At 41.2% G+C, this 21,517-nt stretch overlaps 1 protein-coding gene across 1 annotated transcript in view; it reads left to right on the forward strand.

The window, feature by feature from the left end:
- Positions 1-1,079: 1,079 nt before the first annotated feature.
- The window catches only part of FGF12 (fibroblast growth factor 12), a 263,779-nt gene continuing 243,341 nt past the window's right edge, over positions 1,080-21,517 (forward strand). The window contains exon 1 of the mRNA XM_049628403.1: positions 1,080-3,074. Coding sequence (XP_049484360.1) covers positions 2,876-3,074 — 199 coding nt within the window. The 5' untranslated portion in view covers positions 1,080-2,875. The remainder of the gene's footprint in view (positions 3,075-21,517) is intronic.

Genomic DNA, 21,517 nt, shown 5'->3' on the forward strand with positions numbered 1-21,517 from the left:
ATCTTCTGGCACTCCCCTTGGTGCTTAGTGGGCAGACTGAAGGGGAAGGATTGGATTAGGGATATTTGAAGATGAGTTGAAGAGAGATTGTAAGTAAAACTAATAGCCACCTCCAGACCTTAGCAAGAGTGGAAGGTGATTACTCCCTCACGTTTCCAAAATCTTTCATGCTGTTATTTCATCTTGGGTGACAAGATCATCTCTGCTGAGTTTTCCCTAACATCTATCTGCCCTCACAAGCATCCTGGAGACCTGACTGCTCTCCAAAGCTGGTTTTTGACTGCCCTTGTCCACAGTTGCCCTCTCACCCCTCCTGTATTCTCTTCTCTGTGCTTGCTGCTCACTTGATCCAACCTCATTTTTAAAGGATGGAACCTGCTTTGCAGCTTTCTGGATAGAACCAAGAAAACTGGGTTTCAAGGATGTAGAAGCACTTTATTCCAAAATGAGCTGAAGGTGGGGCCCAACATGAGGGCCCAAAAGGCCATTGTTACTTTGGTGTCCACTGCCCTCCCTCCTAAACAGAGAATTCTATGTGTTCCAGCTTATGGAAGAGAGGGTGTACTGCTTTCTCTCACTTCCTCCTCCCCTAACCCCTTGTTTGTGTACTCAGGGTCCTTTCACGGGCCGGTGGTTGTGTTTTCTCTTGGGGGAGGGATGGGACAGAACAGACCGGAGCTGCAGTTCCTTCACTCTGCCTCTGAGAATTTCTCATCCAAACCTCAATCACGTAGGATTGCGTAGAGAGGAGAAAAGGGGAGAGACAGAAGACAGAGAAGGGGGAGAGGGGTGACGGGAGGGAGGAAGGAGAAGAGTCTGGGAGCAGAGGGCGCCTGGGAGGGGAGGAGGACCCGCGCGCGCCGCGCTTCCCCGCGCTCCGGGAGCCCGGCCCCCGGCCCGGCCCCACCGGGGCGTTCGCGAGCCCTCGGGCGGGTGGGCGAGCAGTGCAGGAGGTACTCCGGCAGCAGCCAGTTCTTCGTCCCACCCTCCGTCTCCGCGGCCGTGTCCCCGCCTGGAGTTTTCCTGCGGAGCTAGCGCTCCAGCAGAGCGAACCGGCTGGGCGGCGGCAGCGGCGGCGCCCGGGAGTCAGTGAGGCTCGGCGCGCCCCAAGCCTCAGCCCATGAATGGGACTCCGCCCTGAGCGCCCCCTCTGGGGCCTGGGGAGGCGGCGGCGCGGCGGCTGGGGGAGCCCCGCTAGCCCGCGGCTCTGAGCGGCCACCCGCGCAGCAAGTTGGGCGAGTTGGCGGCAGCCCGCACCTGCTCCCTGGCCCCGGCCCCAGAGTCTGCGTCCGGCCCCGGGGGCGCGCTCGACCGCCTCCCGCCGTCGCCCCGGACGGCCTAGGGGCCCCGCCTGTGCTCCCGGCGCCAGACCATGGTGGGCAGCTCCGGCCGGGAGCCGCAGCCGCTTCGAGCCGACGTCGCCCGCAGCCAGCCCCCGCCCCGCCCGAGCCGACGCGCGGGGGTTCGCAGCGCGCCGGTCACTTCCTTCCTCGGCCGGGATGGGCTGCGCGGGAGCGAGTGATCGGCCTCGCGTCCGGCGGGTAATCCCCATCTGATCTGCTGCCTACGAGCTGCGGACGGCCGGGCCGCGCGAGCCTGGGGGGCCCGGGCACCGCGGCGATGACCTGATCCCGAGCCCGCCAGGGCGCCCCCTCCTTCCCTCTTCCCTCGCTCCCTCTGAGCCTGTGCATAGACCGGCTCGGTGCGGCGGCCCCGGGCGGACCATGGCGGGGAGCTCCAGTTAAGGCGTGTGGGCGCCGAGCTGGAGAGGACACCTTCGGCATCGCTGCCTTTTGAGGGGGCTTATTTAAACTACTGAGTCATTCCAGATTTAGGATTCCCTAAATAATCACCAACTGTGCCCGTCTTGTGCCAGAAAGCGAGCAGAAAGAGAAAGAGCGCCCGCTCTTGGGACCCCGCGCATCCCGGCGCTCGCCTCTAGTGGGTTTCTCCCCGAGGGGTGCCTGGCCCTCGAGGATCTCCCTCCCTCCGTCCCTCCCTCTATCCCCGTCCCTCCTTCCCTCCCCCTCCCTCGCCTCCCGCTCTCTTCGCAGCGCTGCTGGCGGGGAGTCGCGCGCGCCGCAGCTGGAAACAGCTGCCCCCGCCCCGCGCCCCTACCCCGACTCCGGCTCACGGCTCCCACTTCGCGCCTCTCGGAATTCCGGAACTCCGGCGGCCGGCCCCTGGAGAACCGCAGCCGGGCGCGATGCATTCCGTAGACCTCAGCCAGCCGGGACGGACCTCCTAATCTCCAGAACTGCGGGCCGCAGGGAGTTAAATTGCTGCCTTCCTCTCCTTCTCTCTGGCGGTTGGTGGCTTGTTTTCTAAAGGAACGTTTTATTCACTTTTTAGTATTTTCTACCGGAGGCACGCTACCCGCTTCGGTCCAGACTCTGCTTTGTAAACGGGTTTTATATGTATGTATGTGTAGATATACTTTGGACACCTTACAACGCTTGCGCCTCTCCAACGGGGGCACGGCTTGTTGTTTTGGACATCCTTCTTCCCCTTCCATTTGGTACTCTGAACGCAGTGTGACCAAACTCCCCACGGCCCCTCGGACGCGGATCGCCTTGGGGTGCAAGTTTGGGGTGCAAGAGTCTAGTTAACTGGAAGGCCTGGGACCGCCCCGCCCCCGCTGCCAGCGGTTGGGGAAGTTTACATCTGGATTCTCACACATTTTGTCGCCACTGCCCAGACTCTGACTAACCTTGTGGGCGTCGGGTTTTCGGTACTGCAGCCTCCTCAAATATTAGCACTGCCTCCCCGCGCCTGCCCTGTCCCTCCAGGCCGCCGAGGTCCTGCCCTCGCCCCGGTGGAGCGCGATCCCGAGGGCGCAGTGGAGCCCGGGGCCTGGGGCCCACGCTGAGCAGCTATGGCTGCGGCGATAGCCAGCTCCTTGATCCGGCAGAAGCGACAGGCGAGGGAGTCCAACAGCGACCGGGTGTCGGCCTCCAAGCGCCGCTCCAGCCCCAGCAAAGACGGGCGCTCCCTGTGCGAAAGGCACGTCCTCGGGGTATTCAGCAAAGTGCGCTTCTGCAGCGGCCGCAAGAGGCCCGTGAGGCGGAGACCAGGTCAGTAGAAGCCCAAGCAGTGGGCTCCCCAGAGCTGACACCCTACTCCCCTCTTTGCAGAGCACCTGGGGCACCCATGGAAGGGAACCAGGATCTTCCTGTGCCATTCTGGCCCCCCTGCTCCCCTAATTTCCAGACGTCTCTTTTTCAATCACCCTCTATCAGTTAATAGCTTCTTGTCCCATATTCAGGAAAACACTTTATATCTTGAAGAAACCACGGTTTGACTAGGAGGAAAGCTATATGTGTGGATGCTCCTGGTCCCATATAGCCTGTCGAATTCTTGAGGGCAGCGACCATCTCATTCATTCATATTCCTCTCTCTCTCTCTCTCTCTCTCTCATCCATCCATGAATCGAGTGCTGACACTGCCTGCTGAGGACCTACATATAAATAAACGTTCTTCCCTATATCTCCCATAACATTTAGCATAGTTCTGGACACAGACACTTAGACACCAGATGAACTTAAATTTATTCTTTTTCTAACTCTTCCTCCAGCAACACATGATATTGCATCTTTCAGACATTCCAATCAGTTCTCACCTCCCCACTTTCCCATATGCCCTTTCACTTCCTTTCACACAGACCTTTTTCTTATTCTCTTCCTCCGGCTACTCTCCTAGTTTCCCAGGGTTCTACTCATTAACTTTCCTGCCCTATTGTGCCCACCCTTTGTACACTCACAATTTCTTTTGGGACATTAAGGAAATAACATAGTATCTGCAGTTTGGCCTAAGGTAGTGTGAAGAAAACTTTAGACTTATCAGAGATTTTCTTATTAAGGCCTTTCTGAAGTTGATTCCCTTTGTCCCTAAACTCAAATGGTTGGTCTTTGATGGATCTTTATTATCAAAGGGAAATTGGATACCTTGATTTTCCAGGTGCTTACTCCCAGCTTAAACCAGGCCAGCTTGAGACAACAAATGCAGAATTGCCCAGATCTGTGCTTCCACCAGACTTTGTGGATCCTCAGGGTGTGGCCCGCTCTGTCATTTGCAATCTGCAGATACTCTCCCCTTATTGTGGACAACTGAAAAAAATTGTGGTCTAGAACGAAAGCTTGCTCTGTGATCAGTTGACTGGTTTAGGGTAGCATCTTTGCAACTCTGACGGTGATGTTTTCCTGGGTTCCAGAAATGAAACCCATGGGCTAGGGTCACGGGGGTGAGGAAGACATTTGGAAAGTCTGGACAGTGAGGCTCAGAATTAGTTTGGAAATTCAGGATTCAGTCTTGTGAAGAAGCCATCTCGTTTTCATTTCTCCCATGGATTTGCATGGTATGATTCACTCCACAGTGGACTCCTTTTCTTATTCTGTGATATTGATAAAATAGTAAATTTCAGGAGTAAACAAAACGATTGTGATCCTAAGGCGAGCACTACTAAAATCTCTGTTGTTTTACATACAATTAATATAGACTGTGAATGTCATAAACTGAAGATTTATATGAAAACAGAGTTCTGTATTTATAGAGTATATAATTCATATTAGGGGAAAACAAAATCATTTGTATTGTGCAATGATCATTTGGGGGTTGTCTTCTCTGAGGGCTAATATGGTCTACAAGGAAATTCAAGTCTCTGAATTCAATGTGACTCTTACAGTTCAGTCTTTGAAGTACATTCTCGTACTCTAGTTGGGATAAATGAATGATGCTTGTGAATAGATCCTACTCAGCCTCCTCAGTTCTAAACGAGGCAGTAAAAATGATAGGTGGATGATATTTGTGAATGGATAAGCTAAACTCACCTGATCCTTGTGGAAGTTGATTTGGAGATGAACAATTTGCATGGCTGAATTTTTACGTGGGGGAAATTGCTTCCTGTGGCCCTTTCCTTGGCATCTCATTAGAAAATAGAATATGAGGGAATTGCTGAGTTTATTGTTTTCTTTAGTGTTTATTTAATCCGCTTCTCTTTCTCATTTACTTAGTGTATGTCTTGGCAGAGAGGATCCTGGCTGGTGACTTCCTTTAGCTCAAGTCTCACAGTAATAATCTGGCAGAGAGATGACAGGCCCAGTTAAGACATGCCCAGTGCAAGGCCCACATGCATGTATCTGTACACCATGGACTTCAGTTTGGTCTGCAGCTTAGCTTAGAAGAATGGAGTGTGGGGTGTGGAAAAAGATTTGGAAAGATGATAGTGTGCTATTATCGTTACTAACAAAGCCAAATAATTAGTCTGTTGATTTGCTGTCAGCAACCATGATTCACATAGCATGGGATGAGCCTATTTATAGAGAGATAGCACCTTCCACATCTCAATTCCAGGGAGATTCTTTTACTGGATTAGGAGGGAGTTGCTAAACACCAAGAAGAAAAGCTATTTGAGGGAATATGTTTTATAAGCATTTGATGTTACCTTCACTTAATATTTGAGTTTTATTCTTCAAATCACTTGCCCTTCTAAGTCATATCCTTATGAAACTATAAACTGAGGCACAAATGGTAATCAAGAGGTGAAACGGAATAACTTGTCCTGATAAAGAATTCCTACTCTGAACTTCTGTAATTGAGACACATGTTCCATTGACCAGACTTTCCAAAGGAATGAGGCTGAGGCAGTGAAACTATGTCACATGTTGGATGAGACAGGCCACGGTTGTATTTCTGATCTCAGGGCTGACTTATTGAGTGTCTCTCACTTTCTTGTCTTAGTTCACCAAATTCTGACATGTATAAGGTTGAAAGTTTATAAACACAGTGGAAAACTGAAATTAAATGGCAAAGGTTTCAGATTTTAAAATCATGATATTGCCAGTTAAAACGAGAAGTCAAAGAACAGGACCTCTCATCGTGAAATTCCAGTGCCATAGTGCACATCAGATGCTTAATAATGCTATCCTGGGAGCACAGTGTGATGGCTTGCCCTGGGACTGTACAGCACAATCCTTATTTAGATGAGAAACCTAGAATCAGAGCAAGTTGGTGGTCTATGGAAGGTTACATAGCTAGATTGTGGCAAAATTGGGACTAGAACTAGATCCAGTTGATTTTTCTTGTCCGTGCTCCTCACAACACAACACTGAAAAAAGCAGTATAAAAAACGGGGTGTTCTCTATTAAAGAGGGAAGTAATTGTATAGATTTTGCATTTATGCTTACCATTAGGGATTGCTGCTGCTGCTGTTTTTGTTATTGTTGTTGTTATTATTATTATTATTATTATTTTGTAATTAGAACATGAAGAGTGCAGAATACAGGAGGTACCATGCATTATACAATAAATCCATTAGTGAAGATGTGCAGACAGCACAGGAGTACTTAGCCCTTTAGGCACTGGTATTGTAGCTCTTTGGAAATGAGATGTTGCAGACCTTGACCTGGCAAGTTGGCTGAGGTCATTGAACCATAAAAAGCCTTTAGAACATTTCTGTTTGTGTACCTGTTAATTAGGAAAGGAGCATTCTTATGTTATTATTTAAGTCATTATTTATGGGTGAAATACCTGTCTGAGCGAGGCCTGCTAAAATTTTTGCTTAGATGATGATTTGGTGCATCTAGGCTATGACTACATCCATGTGAATTGCATAGCTTATTAATTTCCAACATTTGTTCTACTTTTGAGTAGAAACACCTGTACAATTGGTGGACTCCCAAAACATTTATGTTTTGACTCTAAAGTCACTGCAGGTAGTGGATAGCATTTACAATCAAGAAGGGAAAAATGTTTGTCGACCCTCTGACTGTGGGAGAGGCCATGAACCTTGGAGGTCATTCCTGTCACTCTTTCAGTTTTCAAATGAGAGCCCTCTGGAAGGAATAGAGTGATGAGAAAAGTCTTGATCACATATTTTAAGAGATTTTTTTTTGTTTTTATTATTTTTCTGTGTCATTTAATTCCTTCCTTTAAACCAGAGCATTAAGAAAAATCAGCAATCAGGAAAAATTCCTCGTCTGAAAACATTAGATATTTTTCATGTCTTAAGTATTTGGTTTTATAGGCCCCTCCCTTTTGAAAATGATATAGTATATTTATACTGAGTGGATAAAATGAATCAAGTAAGTGATTATAATTTTTGCTAAATTTTGTTGCCTTTTGTTTGTCTTATTTTTGAGTCCTTATTTCTGCTTTTCTAAAAATTGTGTGTATTCAAAATATTTTAGTATCCTTCCAACTTGTTTTGGTAGATGTATAGAATTTAATAGCACACTCATTCAACATTTTACTATCAAATACATTCTTTTACATAGATGACGAAGACATTACAGAAAATAGAAACTTCAGCAAGAAAATTGATGAGAAAGGGGAAATAATGCTTAATCATGGGATCTATGGAACATAAATTAGATTTTTATAAATTGAAATACTTTTGGTCAATATATAGATCAAAAATAGTTTCATATGACAGGTGATATTTTACATTTATAGCAAGTACTTTTATTGTATTTTCTTTTTTAAAAGTCTTACTCCTATCTCAACTACAGAATCAGCCTAATTAAATGATATTTGGCTTGATGTCTACTAAAAAAATAAAAAAAGCAAAGAAGCTTTTCACTTCAGAAACCCGCCGGAGGGTTTAAACTGATATTTTGAATGTTTTTTTTTTAATCCTATTTTCTCTAAAGCAATGCATTCTCATCGATAAATTAAGTTTCCATTGTAAGAACATTTTAAAATAGCAGGTACTGTGATCTCTTAATTTCTTTCATCCCACAGAGATCTCATCAAACCATAACTCAGGATTAAATCTTTAAAGTTTTAATGAAGTTGATATTTTTGAATAGAATTAGAAAAACAATTTGCAGGAAATGAGGCAGTCTCTGTATTTGAGTATGCAACAGGAATATTTTGGAAGATCTTTAGAAACTAAAGCTTTGGCTCATAAAATTATATGTAGAAAAAAAGTACAGGTCTTCCTAGTATAGCACCACATTGCTTCTGTTCCTGGTGAGAGCATCTTTGTGTGTGGATACTACAGTGTGGATTTGGTTTGGGGAATTTGTTAATAGTGATTACTTTTTCTTGTCTCTTCCTTGCATGCTTCATCAAAATGTGTTTGCTATTGACTTTCCATCCTAGAATTATTTTAGATTTTATGAGGACTCTCAAAGACAGCCTCATTAGAGGGGGCCCAGTTCATTTACTACATTTTGCATTCTAATGGTCTACGCAGCAAACTAGAAAACTTTACTTGTTTAAAGAAAGATGCACCATATAGAAAGGACTCTCATTTCAAGGCCACCTTCTATGCATCTGTAAAAAGGAGAGCCTTAGATACAAAATGCCTATAAATTAATCATATATAATAATAACTTTTAATAACAATTAACTTGACTATATGACTTAAGAATTTACAGAATTTCTTCACAGCTTTTCCCCCTTTTATTCTTTAGAGCAATCCACTGATATGGGCAGCCCTATCTTTGTGATCAGAAAGCTATGCTTCAGAGTGGCAGGGAGACTTGTTCAGGTTCATGGAGTGAGGAAGTGGCTAAGCTGTCACATGACCCCCACCCCCTACACTGCAGGCATCTGCCCTTATCTTCTACTAAGTTGAGCTAAGAAGACTGAATGTGAATAACTCAATTTGATTTGAAGCTGGGAAATTCTTGTTGGGTGAATCAGATGAAGAGTTCAAGGACATGTGGAGTGTGATGACAGGTTTGTTTTGCTCTGTGTGTGACCTAGAGCCCCTAGGGGGGATCTCTAGTGAGGATGAGGCATGAATTAGAAAGACTGGTGGCTGGGTTGATGGGTGCTGGTCCTAGGCTCCTGGCTAAGGTGTCCCTCTCTGCATGCCAGGAGCCTCAGAGATGTCAAGTATGCCACTTGGGGCACCCAGGCCTCATGGGGAGACGTGGGTCCAGAGGGATGGGCTTTCTTGACTATAAGCATAAACAATTATTTCAGATGTTTACAAATGTGAAGAGATTAATATCAAGGTCAGGATTTAGTCTTCCTGTTTTTCTTTTTTTTTTCTTTTACTCTTTTATTTTCTTCTCTTTTCTTTTCTGTTTAACTGATGGTAAAGCAGAGTAATTAAGTACATGGATTTTGGTGTGGGATCTGCATTCAAATACTGGATATTCTGGATATATTATTTGTAAGAACAGTAGGCACCTTTCTTATTATCTTGAAAGCCTCGGTTTGCTGATTTATAAATGAAGATATGATCTCTAACATTTAGGCAGGAAACATTTCCCTGAGGAAGAGTCATTTAAACTGAGTTCTGAAGGATGGGGCAGGCAAAGGGGAGTGGAAGAATATTCAAGGCAGAAGAGAACAACTTTTGTGCAAATTGAGGTTGGAGGGAGTTGAAGTGTAGATCGAATAACGTGAGCAAAGGTACAGGTAATGTTGGAAAGTGTGGCAAGGGCTGAGTTGTGAGGGATTTTGTATTTTAATCTAGGATCCATAAAAAGTCAGAAATAGGGGATGATATAATATGACTTGCATAGTTAAATGGACGCTCTGGCTTTGGAGAAGAGAACGGATTGTAGGATAGCCAGAGTAGAAGCTAAGGCATCATAAGAAGGCTAGGGCATAAGTCTGGGTCAGCAGTTCTCAAAGAGTGGTACAGAGGCCCTAGGAGCTCCTTGAAAACCATTCATTGGGCCTATGTAGTCAAAACTGTTTTCATAATAACATGTCCTTAATACTAATTATTTACTTTTTTCATTCATTCTGTTACAAGTGTCCAGTGGAGTTTTCCAGAGATTATATAGTATATCCACAATCATCTGGAAGGGCTGTTAAAATTTTCCTCCCTTTTCAACCATGTATCTTTGTGAGGCCAGGTTATCTTTATGTACTTCAACCACAACAACATATTTCAAGAGATTCAATGCAGAAGCAAGTTTAAGAATCCAGCTGATTTGTATTAAGCCAGGCATTAGAAAGATTTGCAAGCATGAAAACTACTTTTTTTAAGAAATTTTTGTTTTGGAAATTGTAGATATATTTTATTAAAACATATCATGTTATTAATATTTAATAAGCTTATTGTTATTTTTAATCAATATTTGAAAATTTTTGTTGTAAATTCTAAACATGGTAAATTTTGAATGACATAAGTCACATAAACAGAAGCTTTTCTGGGACTCAATAGTTTTTAGAGGTCTTAAAAGAGTCCTGAGATGAACAAATTTGAGAACCATTGGCCTAGGCTATAGCTCATGTTGACCTGAGGCATTCTGGCAGTCGCCATGGTTATGAAAAAAGGAGGGGGAGGTGGAATGAACAGAGCCTGATAATAGGGAGGTCTGAATCAAGAGCAGGTAAGGTGCCTGGATGATACCTGGCTGAACAATTCAGTAGTGAGTGGGCACTTAGTTCAGATGGAGGGGAGCTGGGGAGGAGCAGGGTTGATGTGCATTGAGTACTACTATTCCCAAACTACAAAGCACTATGGGATGCTAAGGTGAAAATTTGAGTAATGGTATTATTTATTATTTAATAGTTTTATACTATGATGAAGATCCTGATTACCCATCTGTATAAGGCTATCTACTTTATTCTTGAATTCTCACAGAAACATTTTAGAATACTTACTCTCCACCACTGATGATCTAGGGCCTTGCTTGCAAGGGTAATCCTATAAGCAAATACATTTCAGGCAGAGAAAAATATTAAAGAAAGTAGAAAACCTTCATAATTTTTCTAACCTTTTAAAATTGAAACAAAATGTTTAGTATCTAATTGGCGCTCAAAGACATTTAACCTGGTTCAGTCCTAAATATGTCCTGAATATGGTTTTCATTATGTGTGGCACCTCGGTGGATTTCATATGTGAGTTTAGACCAAGTTCATTGGTCTTTGTAAAATCAAGTGAGTTTGAAAAGATAAACTTTGTAAAGTCTTCCTTATTTTACCTGCCCAAAGTTAGTCATTTCATTAGTTTTTGGTATTTATATATCCCCTGGCTCCCTGCTTCTAATCATACTGTTGTTAATGTCTCTTAATTGGAGTTTAAGTGTTTACAATCTTTTTAAATGACTTTTCAGGGGTCATTTAGAGTAGAGAGAGCCCTAAGGCCTAAGACCAAACTTGGTTTCCTAGAGGAGAATGACATGAGACAAATAGGATCTGTGATCCAATCACAAAATGTTAGAGTTTAGAGATTATATAGGCCAGCAGTTCTCAAAGTAGCTGCAAAATGAAATCACCTGTGAGTTTTTAAAGTGTGCTAATGCTGTACCCGGAAAATCTGACTTAATGTGTCTACTCTGGGGCCCAGACATCAGTCATGAGTTTTGTTTGCTGGTTTTGAACTTCCTAGGTGATTCTGCAGGGCAGCCAGGGTTCAGAGCCACCAACGATTCCAGTAACATCCTTTCATATCTTACGGCCCTCAAACAAACAAGCAAAAATGGTTATTTTATTCATTAATGCCTTCAGGAACATATTCATAACCCCTAGAAACTATGTACACTATGTTAAATTATTACGATGATCCTTTCTTTTTGCTTACTGCTGAATCTTTCAAGTGTTCAATGGTGTCCAAAATCTGAGCCACGTAAATGTGGTCTGTGTGTGCTTCTTCTTTCTGACCAACATGTGAGTTCCTTAAGATAGGAGCTGTGCACCGTTCCTTAGTATTTCTCAGTGCCTAGCATCCTGCCCGTGTTGCTGCAGTTCCTCAATGGCTGTTAAAGAAGTGAGGAAATGACATACCTACTCACTGAATCTTACCTTTACAGCAAGCCCCAGAGGAAGAGGGTTGCTCACTGCTATGTCCAGTTGTCTCACAAGGATGCTGATGCCATCTTGGGGCTCCTCACATTCATGAATCCAGTTAGAAGTATGTAGATTATGAGTTTCAACTGAGGTTTGTTTGTCCTAGTCTTTTTTTTTTTCCGCACTCTGCCAGCACTGGAAATGGACCCATGTATTTCTTTTCTTTTCTTTTCTTTTCTTTTCTTTTCTTTTCTTTTCTTTTCTTTTCTTTTCTTTTCTCTCTTCTCTTCTCTTCTTTTCTTTTTTAAAGCTCTTTATTTTTAAGTAATCTGTACACCCAATGTCGGGCTCAAACTCACAACCCTGAGATCAAGAGTCGTATGCTCCATCAACTGGGCCAGCCAGGTGCCCCTGGGCCTGTTTCGTTCTTTGAAAAAACAAGGAAACTCTATTAAAGGACATCTAAGGGCCTTATTTTAGCTTACGAAGTCATTAAATAGCTCCCCTCCCCACAGGAGAAACACTCATGAATGAGGACATGACATATTCATCTGCTCCCTGCTTTTTACTTACACAGGACTTATAAAAACTATTTTCCTAGTGTGCTATTTAGGATATTCCTAACTGCATCCCATGTTTTAATTACTTGTAATGTGCTATTAAACATATCTTTGTCAAAGGTATTGGTCTTTATTTCTTTTGACCCCAATTTAGTCCCATCGTGTTCTTCAAGGATTACAAATTAAATCCAGTGCACTGTAGTGTTTAAGATTTTTTTAAACCTAAGATCAAAAAGGGGATTTGAAATGAAGTATGAAAGATTCAGGAGAGAAAAACTATGAGCTTGTATAAGTTATTATAAAAAATGAAAAAATAAAAATTTCCAGAAGGTATTTTTTTTATGGCTACTGGTGATTGAATGTTTTATTTTAATTTGGGGAATTCAAAAGATGACCCAGATCACCTTCACAATGCCCTAGAATCAGATAATACTCCTCAAATAATTCAGAACCAAGGGCAAAATTTAAGAAAGTACCAAAAGTAGGGTTCTATATTCAAATTACCTGGTTAGAATAAGTGTCAGATTCTGTTTCTAGGCACATAGAGCTAGCTGAGCTGTCTATATAATATCCATCCCATATGTGATATTTTGTTGGGGAGAAGACTTTAAGAAAAGACAGCCACCCAGAGTACCCGGGTGGCTCAGTCAGTTAAGTGCCTGACTCTTGATTTAGGATCAGGTGACGATCTCATGGTTTATGAGTTCTAGCCCAGAGTTGGGCTCCACACTGACAATGAGGAGCCTGCTTGGGATTCTCTCTCTCCCTCTCTCCTTCCCTTTCCTCCACTCCTGCTTGCTCTCCCTCTCTGTCTGTCAAAATAAATAAATAAACATGAAAAAAAATTAAAGAAAAAAAAAAAGAAAAGACAGCTACCGAAAATCACATAAAGAGGTTGGAACAGAAAATGTTAGTCGTGTCTAAGTAATAAAAATGATAACAAATGAGGAGGATCTCAAATATCAAGGAAACCCAGATTTCTCACTATGGAGAGAGTTAAAGCTACATGGTCCTGCTTGACTGTTTCAAGAAAGACTGCAGTGGGATTTTGCATGCAGTGGGACTGTAGCCATGAGGTGAAGTGTTGAATGGCATATGAGGTGATGATGGTCCAGAAGCTCAGAATTCTAGGAAAGGAAGTCCTGTTGATAGAAACCCAGGCTTCCTCTGTAGTCCTTTCCTAATGGGGTATCCCTCAAAGATGTTGGAGGAGATGTATTTTCTCTTCAGGAGAGGGCTCCTGTTTGCCTCCTTGCTGACCCTCTCTTTCCCTGACAGGTCCCAGAACCATTATCATTTGTAGCTTTTGCCCAGGAAAGTAGTCATCAGCATCGTGGCTGGGCTCCTTTCACATTTCACAGCTCTGGTATCTTGAGAGGTTTGACTACACTTCCCTCTCCACCTATAAGCCATGAGAAAAACAGCGCCAAGAATGAAACTCAGTTCGAAATCATGCTTCTTTAGTTTTTCCACAAAATGTCCTTCTTTGAAGCTCCTGAGCTGTATTTTCTGGTTTACTACATGGATTCTTGAGTTAGAGTTTTATTCATTATAGTTCTGCTAATGGGGCTACCATCTTGGTTTGGAACCTGAAGATAAAGGTTCCTTGGACCACTTTTTATTTTCACCCAAACCAGAGTCCTGCCCACTCTCTCATGCTGAGCAAACACATTCAGTCCAAAGCTTGTTTCCATGGAGCTGTTGGGTACATACCCTGCAAGGGCTGGAGAGCAGCAAGGTTCATGTATCTTGGTTCGGTATTTGAATCCAGGAGATGCCTGAAATTTTGATTAAAAACTCTTGTTAGAATTGGCACTTTGTTGGGGCACCTGGGTGGCTCAGTTGGTTAAGTGTCCAACTTCAGCTCAGGTCACGATCTCACAATTTGTGAGTTTGAATCCGTGTTGGACTCTATGCTGACAGCTTGGAGTCTGGAGCCTGTTTCAGATTCTGTGTCTCCCTCTCTCTCTCTGCTGCTCCCCTGCTCACACTCTGTCTGTCTGTCTGTCTCTCTCAAAAATAAATAAACATGAAAAAAATTGGCAATTTGATACTTTGTCTCATGCCATTACACAACTGCATTTGAGGATGAGTATCTGTGACATCTGCCTTGATGATGGGGGTCAATCTAATGGGGTATACAACTTAAAGTGTTAGTAGGTTTGAATTGGAAAACATCAGAGCTCGTTACAATCACCCACCTTACAGAGGAGGGAACTAAGACTCTGAAGGGGTAAGTTAGGTTACACAACTACGAAAGGCAGTGAGTACTGAAACTCAGCAGAGTACTGAAACTCAGCGTAAGCCTATGCCTTACTGTCTCCTGGGGGATATTGCCAATGCTAGTAGAAAGATCTATCCACCTGTTCTTTGTCTTGAGCAATTCTAATGTGAGTGGTTGCTTTTAAATATCTATAGTCAAGTTATATTGCCAAACACCTTTCTAACATCTGTTTGCCATGGACTTGGGCACAGGATATAGCAATATGAGGAAGACCCTGTCCTTTTCCTTTAGGGAAATATATAATTAAGATTTGTTTACTCTGCCTAAATTTGTTCCAAGTAGTTTTGTTGTGTTCTTTTGGACAGTTTCTCCTTTAATGTCTATATTTCAAGAAAAATAACAATGTTCCTTAATTTAAAAAGTTAGCCACAATCTGTCTTTTAAAAATGCTTTGTGTGGGTTCAAAGCCTGGCCAAAGGCATACTGTTTTATTTATATAATGACAACATGAATGAACTGCACAATCAAGGTTTTTTCTTCATCCCTCCACACACAGCGCTCTGGTCAACTCCGACGTTGTTGACCTTCCTGGAACAGTTGCCACATCTATCCATTTAAGTTCCTTTTGTCTATGGTTGTTTCTGTTTTTTCCACGAGGGATGACATTAACCTCCACACCTATCTTCTACTTACCCACACATAGCCCTTCATTTATCCATCCTGGTACAGTACTGCCCATTATTTGAAGCCTAGCTCAACTGTCATCTCTTCTGCTAGATCTTCTCAGATCCTCCTGGGTAGAATGAATCACTGACAGCCTCAGGCTTCCTTTGGCTTTGTACCTATTCTCTGCAGCTCAGTCTGTCTTGTCTTGTAATTACTATATAAGTACCTATCTCTGTCTTTGGAATCTGAGTTCCTGTAGGAAAGGGGCCATGTCATGTCAGTGCTCTTTCCAAAGCAGGTGGTCAGAAATAACTCATCAAAACAAAATGAATTCCATTGGTGACTAATGTGCTCATGGCATCAATACTAGTAATGCTCCAGCAGAATTTCTGCACAAATGTGAAAATGCTGAGCAAGAAAATGAATTAGTATTTTAGGCTACTATCACTTTCCTCTTATTTGATGTTATATATAAAAAACCATGTATTATCAATCCATTTTCCTTTGATGTACAGCATTATATACATACAAAAATCTCTTGTGTTCCCTTTCTCTTCAACCCAAATTCCGGTTGTCATCCCTGTTTCACTCAGTATATACTTTTCTCTCTCCTTTTCCTTACCGGAGTAACTACTTCTAAAGGGGGAAGTTGCTATGGGAATGCTAAAAGAGGGAGCATCTTTATATTAATTTAAATCTTTGACCCAGAAACTGAGGGAAAGTGGGTGGTATGGCCAATTTGGAAAAGGGCCCATTTCTATTTTGACTGGCTTTGGTTTCTTAACGTTAGGTTAATGAGGAATAACCTTTGCCATTGATTTCAAATTCAGTCATGTCTGGTCCTTACATTTATAGTTGAGACCAATAAGTCGTTTTAGTGTTAAATACTCTTAAGGGAACATATTCACTCTGGTTTCCACTTTCCTTGGTGAGGCTCTAAGTGATGGGAGAATACAATATTGATTGGGTCTAATGGAAAAGCTTTTTTCTGTCAACTCTTTATTACCTCATTGGTGTTTCTTCTTTCCTCTTCTCTTTCTCTTAAAGCTATTGATGGCAGCATTAAGTAAGTCTTCTGTGTATGCTACCATCCTTGGTATTTATTCTTTGCTTGGTTTGAAACCCAGCCTTTTTTTTTAAGAAGATACAAATAAAAGAGGTCTTCAACTCAGTCTAAGGTAACACAGTGTCACAGATAACATTGGCCGGGGAATCAGAGTCTTTTTGACCTTGGGGGGATCTTTTTTCTTCCCTTCAGCTTAGTTTCCTCATTTTCGGTACAGGGGTTATATCAGATGGTTTCTGAGATCCCTTTCAACTTTATCATTCTTGAGGTATGTTTCTGGTGTTAATACTTATAGAGGACAGTTGGTTGGATTCTAAAATTCTAAGATATCTGTTTGTCAGATGTAAGAAAATAGCTTAATGGCATGTTGAATATGAAATTGTGGAAGATTTGGCATTATATTTAATGGAATAGCAAAAAATGAACAAATATATTTTGCTTAACAACTCTCTTCTATCTTTATTTGTTCTTAGTCCCATTAATTTAATTGAACACAAATTGACTGTAGTTTTAAATTTTCCTTGTATTATTTTAGTTTTTAGCAATTCATTAGGCATTCAGAATAGACTATTACGTAAGCTTGGACTTCAGCACTGAAGGAATTCAATAAGATGGTGGAATCATATTTTGTTCTAATGGAAAGTACATTTGCTTATTTACTAGTGCAGCTTCAAAGGGAAGATAACAATACAAAATAGGAAAAGGAACTATGAGATTGAGTGAAAATTGAAGACTTATTTCTGAATAAGCTAATGTGAAACATATTTCACAACAATTATAAATTAAGCAGTGGAAATGTAGTAAAGTATAGAGTGCCATAGGAATTAGATTGCTAGTAGAGAAGGAAGTTATGCCTTCATTATATTATATGCCTTAATTATATTTCCCAGACCTTGGGATATACCTTTTTCGTACATTTTACAGCAAGATTTCATAATAAAGTAAGGAAGAAACCAACATTTACTAAATAATCAGGTTTGACATACTCTTAGCAATCATCGCATTTGTATAATGGACAGTTGGTGAAATTTAATTGTGCTCATTAGTGGTAAAACTATAAGATTTAGAAACTAAGGATATAATTGAAATATTTCCTTAAATGATAGTTTAGAGTTTTTGTCAGTTTCATTTAGATATATCACCCATATCATCTATTGTCATAGGCACTATTGGTATTTGACCTTTTCTTCTTTAAATGTTTTCCATTTCTTTATCTGTGCAGTATGGCTACAGTATGCATAGAGGAAATTCAATTTTATCTTTTGAACCACTGATCATGTTCTTTAACCAAAAATAAGTTGGCCTGTTCCTTCAATTTAAAGTCTAACACAAAGTAACTTTTAAGTCTTCCATGAGAAGGGATCTTTTTGTTTCTTTCTTTTTTATAAGTTTATTTATTTATTTGGAGAGAGAGAGAGAGAGCACAAGTACGTGAGGGGCAGAAAGAGGGAGAGACAGAATCTCAAGTAGGCTCCATGCCATCAATGCAGCCTGATGGGGGCCTCAAACCCACAAACTGTGAGATCATGACCTGAGCTGAGATCAAGAGACAGCCACTTAACTGACTGCGCCACACAGGTGCCCCAGGGATCTTTTTGTTTCTAAAGAGAATGTCATAACAGTCAGGAGGCTCTACCTTACAGTGTTTACCAAGTATGAAGAATCTTCAGGGAAGCAGTTTGGAGGCCTCTTATGGGATTATTTCTCTCTATATAAATATGAATTGAGAATGAAAGTAAGATTCTATTGAATTACTGGCTGGTTTGCTGTTGATTATAACACAGAGCTAATAGTAATTTCTATAGTTTATGCTTATGTAGAACTTGGTTATTAACCTATTTTATGCTAAAAGAGAAAACCTAGTATAGTACTTGAAACATAGATGTCACATAAAAAAATATTTGTTGAATGAATAATCTTACCAATGACATAGACATAACAAAACCAGTTAAAACCATCAATTTACTGGTAATGACAGGGTAAATACAGATTATATTGATCCTTTGGGAGATCTGAGTTTGTCAGGTGACATTTTCTGATTCAACTCTATACTACATCTTAGATGAAACAGGACATAGGTAGAATTAAAAGCAAAACTATACCCATTAATATTGTAATCTTAGAGTCTCAAGATTCTGAGAGACTTTTAAGGTCATGCAGCTTACATGATATTTGTGTATTCTGACCCCATGAACACTGTTCACTTACTTACATGATCATACAATTATCTGCCACACATCCAGTTGTCTACTTATAATCTATCCAGCACTGTGGTGTGGGGTAACAGAAAAAAAGAAACAAGTCTTTCTCTTGAAGTTGTGTGTTAGTGGAAGGTACCGAACATCAAGAATTTCACGTGTTGTCCCGCCTTTTTCTTCAATACTTTAAGAGTTCTTTAGTTCTGGAGTTCTTTAATTTTTTCCATTTAAAAAAAAAAATCTGTGCATTATGTTTACAATTTACATAGGTAAGTTGAGTTTTATCTTTTAAATCATTGACCATTTGACCATGTTATTTTTACTGAAAATAAGCATGGCCTGTTCTTGGAATTTGAAGTCTTTTTATTTTTTATTAAAATTTAAAAAAATTTTTATTTATTTTTGAGAGAGAGAGAGACAGAGACAGAGACAGAGCGTGAGTGGGGGAGGGGCAGAGAGAGAGGGAGACAGAATCCGAAGTAGGCTCCAAGCTCCGAGCTGTCAGCACAGAGCCCCACGTGGGGCTCGAACTCACAAACCATGAGATCATGACCTGAGCTAAAGTCTGATATTTAACCGACTCAGCCACCCAGGCACCCCTGAATTTGAGGTCTAATACAAAGTCACTTTTAGCATTTATAGCATTTGAAAAAGGATTTACAGCACCTAAAGTTGCATGACATATAGTACGTGTGTTGACGATTGTGATTACCTACTCCTGAACAAGCTTCCAATTTATTAATATTGTGGTAGAGGGTACTGTTTGGAATCACATATAATAATCCAGGTTTGGTTTGATAAACCCGGAGTAAAATATCCTCAGCCTGGATTAGAATTTCTGTGAGGCCTTTAGGAGGTCACCTAATACTTCTGCACAGTAATATTTGGTTAATTGTTCTTGCAACTGCTGTTTTATAATGTGCTTTGAGAAAGGAACTTTATAATTTCACAGTAGGGATTTTATTATTTTTTAATGTTAACCAAACTCAGGATTTTCAGAAGAGGTTTTTGTCTGCATTCTAAATTAAGTCTCCAGTTGGTCTAGACCTCATGGAATTGACTCAGGCACTTTCACAGGTAGATTTCACAGCATGTAAGCTATATGCTCCAAGGCCTTATTGTGTTTAATTTTAAGAGTTCTGAGCATATCTTTGTTCGCAATTTCACTGCTACAGTCTGTGCACTAATGTAATGAAGAGACATACATTTTACTGGTCCCAAGACAGTAGTTCTTTTACTTCCTGTGCTCATACAAGCCCCACTCATCATCCAGACCTATTTTCCAAGTTAAATTCTTCACCTTCTCCTTGCTGCACCCACTTACTCTGTAGATACGTTTATCATAAAACTTGTAACATTTTATTGAAATGCTCATAGTTTTTGTTCTTCTGCTAGACTCTGAACTTGTTGACAGCTGGGTCCATAAAAGCAGGGTCACCTTTGTAAACAGTAGTGTTTGCCAAATGATACCTTTAATAGAGGTATTCCTGGGGGTTTTTTGGTTGTTATTGTTTGTTTCTCCTTTCTCTGCTATGGTTTCTCCTTGGATGGGCTCATCCTTATTGGCTTCATCTGTCTTTTCTATGGTTCAGGCTCACAAATTGACATCTGAGCTCCTTATCCAAATATCTAACTGCATGCTAGATACCTCCATGTGGTTCTAGTGGTAACTGAAATGCAACCTGCCTCATCTTGAATTTATTATTATTGTTCTCCAGATCTCAGTCTACCCTGTATCTTGTGTTTCCCACCTTAGTGAATGGTACTATCTGTGACACCATCTAGGCATTTAGCAAATATTATATTTAGTAGTTCAGTGACACCAACCTTCCTGTCTGCCAAATTGGCCCCATTTATCTTCGACTCACCTCCTCTTTAGTGTCACATCTAGTCATGGGTTTGATCTCTGCAAAGTTTTATTCCCTCATTTATTCATCAGACACTAACATGAGGACTGTCTAGGGACTGACTACTAAGGTATAGTAAGTTGAACCAGGTATAGTCACCAATATCAGACACCTTGATGATCTTTGTTCCATGTTATGTTTATCCCATCCCTGCTGAGATTGGGGGGCTTTTTCTTACAACGTGGAATGTTCTAAGTCCCCCACCTGTTGTCTCAACCTCTCTTTTCTTGACTCCGTGATCATAGTTTACACAGAATTAAAAAAAAAAAAAACATACTAAGTATTATGCTACTTCCCCATAAAAACCTCTGTAGTTTCCCAGTTGCTTACAAAAGCACCGTTAAGTGGCCTAAAAATGACTGTGGTTTCCTGAGATCTTGTTCCATCAGTCTCTTTATCCTCTCTCTGCATTTATCTGCAGCCCCCACACTCTGACTGTGGCATTTGAGCCAGGGCAGGGAAGATGAGCATGATTTCAGTAGAAGTCATTGTGGGCGGTAAGCGCATGAAGAAATGATGAGAGATGGGAACATGTATGGCTGCAGGTCCCAGCAGCTACTGATGGTCAAAAATACATAGCACAAAAAGGCTTTTCCCCATTGCTCTGTTTTGATATTTCCCACATAGTTTGAAATCTAAGTAGCCATTTTGGATGTGTTCTGTGGAAGGAAAACTCATGGATGTTGGAATATTTTTCATAAACTGAGGGAACTAAGTCAGTGATCGAGTCAGCCTAGGAAAGAGCTCTTTTTTATACACCTGGCTTATCATGGCACCTTTCTTAGTTTAGATTAAATATTTTAAAATTGAAGTGAGAACCTTAGAATATGATACTAAATATATATAGTTCTTACTTCTTGTTGCCCAGATATTATAGATGATAATTTTAATCTGATATATAATGTTCATTTCATCATTTGTTCCTTAGGTTGAATTTTCTGCCATTGTCTAGTTTAATTGTAGCTTATACCTGACACCTCTAGTTTATAACCTCTCATAGAAATAATGCATTTTGAAACATGGGCCTTGTACTTAATACACTTAGAAGAGAATGCCTACTTATTAATTTGTTGTATCAAGTAGAGACAAAATTGATTTTAAGCAGAATCAAAATAAGGTTAGAATTGATCTAAAATTTTGTCTTTTGCTTCTTTTAACCTTATGAAATCAATTAAACACTAAGCACTAGGAATGCTTCG

Source organism: Panthera uncia, chromosome C2 (genome assembly GCF_023721935.1).
Source record: "Panthera uncia isolate 11264 chromosome C2, Puncia_PCG_1.0, whole genome shotgun sequence".
Lineage (NCBI taxonomy): Eukaryota > Metazoa > Chordata > Mammalia > Carnivora > Felidae > Panthera > Panthera uncia.